A 5,496-nucleotide genomic window follows, 5' to 3' on the forward strand; every position below is an offset into this window, starting at 1 on the left:
GTTACCAATTATCTTGTCAATTTTGGTTGTCCGTGTTTGATTTAGCTTAATTAGACTAATGTAGCATTCATGTGCCCATTCTTGATTTGGCTTGTGAAGTGAAACAATTGTTTTGTGGTCATGATTCATTTCAGGACTCGACCTTATGATTGGTCTATGTTTGGAAGTCCTATTTGCATAATGTGCTATCTATGCATTTGTATGGATCATTTATGTTCCCATTTGGTTATTTTATGCTTCATGATATTTATGATGATCCATAAGGAATAGGTTGTCGAGGCGCATTAATGGGGAGTGGCTGTGTATGGGGGATGGGGCCCTAAGTGGTTGCTAGGATAAGCCATAGGTGAGTAGATTAATAAGTGATAACATTAATTAAACTTTGGGATGGGATTTATTTGGGTTTTACACATACTAATAAGATAATGTTGTGCCCACTCATGGCCTCGTGTGCTTGTATAGGCAAAGGGTGAGATTGGGAAGGGCTACCCATATGTTGAGGTGTTGAGATGACAACTTGTCCATCTGTAGAGGTGTTGAGCTGGCTTGATCATGCAATACATTTTCCCTGCCAAAGGATTGTATAATTCCACATGAGTTATCCATGGGGACCGAGGTCTAGGAGTCAGACTGCCAAGATAACCCATGAGAGGCTATGCGATGGCACTCTTCCCTTTGTGTATTCTAGTAGCCTATTGTGTCAATTTATGTGTGAATGTATTTGGGAGTTATTTTGGAGGTTTTGGTTGATATTCTTGTTTGGGAAGTCTTTTGTGTGTTATTTTGAAGGTGTTGTCTGTTATCTATCTTTGGGAGGTCTTTGGATGCTTCTTTTGATGGTATTCTGGTTGTTATCTTTATCCTCTTGTCTTGTAATATGGTGTTTATGTACCTAGGTTATCAGTTTGATTATTTTTGTTATCCCTAGCCTTCTTATTTATTGATTGGGGTCTTGTGTCTATCTCCTAGCACAAGGGGTAGACCTATAGGTTCCACATGGTTGTGTGGCATTTCTTTTTCACCCGTTGGGAATATTTTGGTGGGCTTGTTTGTGTGCAACTACATGGATCTTTACCATGTGCTTTTCAGTGTCTTCATATTTCAATTGTGAGATGATTCATCATTATGTTATTATTTGTAGTGTATCCTTTAGAAATGACGTAATGGAATATGTAATTGTTTATTTGTATTAGTAACTGTAAAAGATATTTGAGATTCTTCCAAGTGGAAAAGACTATAATAGAACTATTGTAATAGATGCAATTGTATCTATGGATGCCTTGCAAGTGAATGAGGTAAGTGGATTACATACATATTTTTATTCTAAATGAATAGTTATCATAGGAATCTTTCATTTGGTGTTTTAAAATGAACCTAGTATAGATCTTTAAATGATGAACCCTTAGAGTACAATTATGAGATGTGATTATCTTCCGTTAAACATTGTTATGAATCTTCTATATTGTATAATGTGTTCACTTAGTACTATATCGAGTTAAAGATGGTTGATGTGATATGTTTCTTTTAAAAATAAAATAAAAATTGCTATGCATTTGAGTTATTAGCTGTCATTGCTCTTGGTTCCCTCAGGAGGCGTTATATTATACATACTTTTAAGGGTTTACCTAAGAGAATTTGTCTTCTTGAAACATGATGAAAACCCTTTTACGATAAACTTAAGTGAGCAATAGAGTATAGAGTAGAGGTAGACACTAAGTATGGTCAAAATCCATGATCATAAAATTGACCTAAACTATTAGAATTGATCCCAAATAGAAAGCTATATTAACATAGAATCTAAGATACCTATTTTACTGGATCAAGAGATAAGTAACATTATCCATTTTTACATTTAAAGATAGCAAACACAATTATCTCATTATCAATAACAACTATCATTAATTTTTTTCCTTTACGAGTTATATTGCACAAATAAAATTAAAAACAATAAATATGCATGCCTAAAAAATCTGTCATGTGTTTCTTCTGTGATAAGAGAATGCAGATCTTTAGTTCTCTATTTTTGTTTACTTTTTTGGCCTATCTTTGTATTTGATCTTTTCGTTATTATGTAACTCTCGTCATTTTGAATTTTTTTAATAAAAGCTTTTTAACTAATGTTGAAAGACATTCTATAATTGTTTATAAGTGGGAAAGATCCATTTATATAAAAAAATTCTCAATTGACGCCCATTTAACCATTTTTTATATTTTCTATTCAGATTGTTATAATAGTTAACTCAAAGCCCTCCTCCACCTCTACCCTCAATGAAACTGTTGAGCATAAGAATGGCAGAAGTGGTATAGGAGACGACTTGAGAGTAGTTGTACTCCCGCAGCTGCATCATTTTCTTACAGACCTCTTCTCTATTATATGTTTAGATTATTATTTATTTTCTTAATTTCCACAATTTATTGCACAAAATTCAAATTAACACAGAGACTACTAGTTTGATTTCAAAACAGCTCTGTTTCTAAAATAGGTTACACAAATACCGCCACTTCTACACCCTAAGCTGCCTTCACATACTAGGCTTTAAATACTAAATGCCATATCTTTTGAAGTAATTTTTGAATTCTATTTCTATTGTTTTCATTTATAATAATAGCCATCAATCAATGAAATGTGCGATTGAATCATATTTTTCACAAATATGCTTGAAAACTCCACAAAACGTGCCACTTATTATTACTAAATTTGCTAATAAAATTTTTCATAACAAATATATCCATGACAAGCTCATGCCCATTCCTTAACTACGAATAATAGCCATCATTGAAGGAAAGATATAGAGAGTTTGCTAAATTGAGCAAATGTACTTGATATCTTAGAAAATATAAATATGATGGAGGTATAAAACTTTTTGAATCAGAACTTTTATCTTAACCACTGCATAGCTTCTCAAGTGCCATATCTTCATCTCCACTGAACTGCTGTATAGCATTTCTGGCTGTATCTTCATCAAACCCCATTTCAACGAACTTCGATACCTTTTCTTCCATTCCTAGTACTCTCCTCTTTGCAAAAGATTGTGTCCAATGGCGTGCAGTAACCAAGAATTTTGGATAATCATTCAAGTATTGCCGTGCCACCATGGCGTCCTGAGGATCATTAGGTTCAGGTGTTGAAAGCAAAGCTTGTAGAGAAATTAATGTGGTTTTCAAGGTTAGAGCTGGGCTCCACTGGTTTTTTAAGATATCCAGGCATATTGCACCATTTTGGCTACTGATATTGGGATGCCAAACTTTTGTTATAAATTGCATCTTTGGTGGCTCAAATGGATACCCATCTGGCAAACGAATGTCAATCTGGAAGGAGCCCTGTTCATAAGGGCTGTCCATGGGGCCTGCAATTGTTCCACACATATGTGACATATCATTCTCCTCAAAAACTTTAATGCTTACTCCTGTTAAATTCTTATCTTTCTCTATTTGGGTCAATTCCCTCTGTACGCGTTTGGTGTCCACCATTGTCAAAATGCTAATACTAATGGCAGTAGTCTTCTCTCTGTAAATTAGAATAACAGGATTATCAAACTTGTTGCTCTCTGTGTGATCAATAAACCCTAAATGCACTCTATATATGTAGTATTCCTTTTTGGTTTTATTTATAAATGATTTACTCGGTTGCAAGGCCGACAACCCTCCTCCCTTTTCTTTTCAAACCGCTGCCTGCCTTGCCTTTCACAACGCTATTTCATGTTTTGACAATTGAAGTAATCTAAAAAACACACACAAATAGTTAACTATTTTAGAACACAATTTTTAGAACAAATAATTGTTATTATTTATTATTTAATTAGTAGTAACAAAAATATAGACTTCAATTTTATTGTATTATGTTTTTCTTTTCTCATTTATTAAATCTAAATTTCTGTGTAGAAAAGGACATTGATGCGAAGTTTAGTGTAAGTTTCTGAATTTTTTTAAAGTAGTTTTCTATTTTCATAGTCTTTCAAATAGATCTTTTTATTTATTTTTTATCTTTATATAGCATATTTATATTGCTTTGACAGTTGAAGTAATTTTTTTAAAATATTAATAGAATAACTATTTATTATTTTCAAGTGTAAAATAGAGAAGACTTTTAACTTTCATGAGGTCAAAAGATAGTTTATGGGATATTAGATCTTACTTTTTTTGTTTTTTTGAAGTGTTAAAATTCTACGATTTAATTTTATAATGATCTCTTCCCTTCTCTCAATCTTCTCCTTACATGATACATCTTTAAAAAAAATTGGACTATAAAATATAACATATGAAATTGTCATACACTATTTGTCTAAATTTATATTTATCCAAAATCTGCAAATAAAAGTTGAAACTACAATTAAAAACCTGTCCATCATAAGAACTCATATCTCTTTTCATATTTCCCATGTAATTATATATAGCTTATTCACTAATGTAATCATATATAGCTTATTCACTAGCATTCTCAAATTACTTCAAACTATTCACCGTGAAAATGATAAAACATCATTTTAATCTTCTCACAAGCAACATGTGAGTTGTGAAGAATAATCTGAATACTATTGTAATCTCTTTATTTTAAACATTGGTAGAGTAGATTTAATCTGATAGCTTCTTTATTTCAATATTGTTAGAAGAGTTTATGTCTAGTGTTTCAAAATAATAATGAGCATCATGCATGTGTAGAAGATGTTAATTCATGCATAGTCTTTTACAATTTGATTTATTTTATTATTTTTGTCATGTTTTTATGAAGATAATGAGAATAGAATGAAAAGGTTGCATGCTAATTGTTTTTGGTCATAGAGGCAATTTGTGAAAAATCTATTAGGGATCAAATCAAATGAAAAAAAGGATAATGACGATTTTTTTAATATTCTTGAAACTGAAGGTACATGCAAAAACAAGTGCAATGTAGTGACTATTATTATTTGAATAAATAAGAATGATCATTTGAATTAGAATGATCATTTGAATTAGTTGATTATTAGTCTAATCTGTAAGATTGTAGTTATATGATTTACAAATATACATAGGAATGCAATTTGAATTATAATTGTAACTTAGGTTAAAATTAAATGTATTATAATTTGATTTTGATTTTGATTTTAAAAAATGAGATTGTATTAGAAATAGTAAGATATATTGTAATATTATCTAATCTTATTGCACTTATAACTCATAATAAGATTATTAATTTATATGTTTTAGGATAATTGTTAAATTAGTGTTATGTTTAATGTTATGCTAGTTTAGGCTTAAGTTAAATCTTTAGTTTATGGTTATCTTAAGAATCAATTAGAGGTAGAGATAGATAGATTTAAGGTTCGATCAAAAGTAGTGTCATATTAAGATTTTTTATATTATTATATTTTCATTATTACATTTAAAAAAAAAATTAAATTATTATTATTATTTTTTTGTTTTGTTTAAGATAAGTACTACCATTAATGGGGGTATCTCCCTATATTGCATGAGACTCTGATAAATTATAAATAGTGTTAGACAAGAGAAACCCTCTCG

The 5,496-nt window shown here is 30.7% G+C and overlaps 1 protein-coding gene across 1 annotated transcript; it reads right to left on the reverse strand.

Annotated features, from left to right (window-relative positions):
* Window positions 1–2,883: 2,883 nt before the first annotated feature.
* Window positions 2,884–3,471, reverse strand: LOC131067580 (ubiquitin-conjugating enzyme E2 27-like). Its single transcript, XM_058002657.1, has one exon. It carries the CDS (start codon window positions 3,469–3,471, stop codon window positions 2,884–2,886), a length of 588 nt encoding a protein of 195 aa, XP_057858640.1.
* Between the last annotated feature and the right edge of the window lie 2,025 nt (window positions 3,472–5,496).

The sequence above is a fragment of the Cryptomeria japonica genome, chromosome 5 (assembly GCF_030272615.1).
Source record: "Cryptomeria japonica chromosome 5, Sugi_1.0, whole genome shotgun sequence".
Classification (NCBI taxonomy): Eukaryota; Viridiplantae; Streptophyta; class Pinopsida; order Cupressales; family Cupressaceae; genus Cryptomeria; species Cryptomeria japonica.

What these genes read in the sequence shown, in the direction of transcription:
- LOC131067580 (XM_058002657.1), bottom strand. Translation starts at nt 3,471, where the DNA reads ATGGTGGACACCAAACGCGTACAGAGGGAATTGACCCAAATAGAGAAA.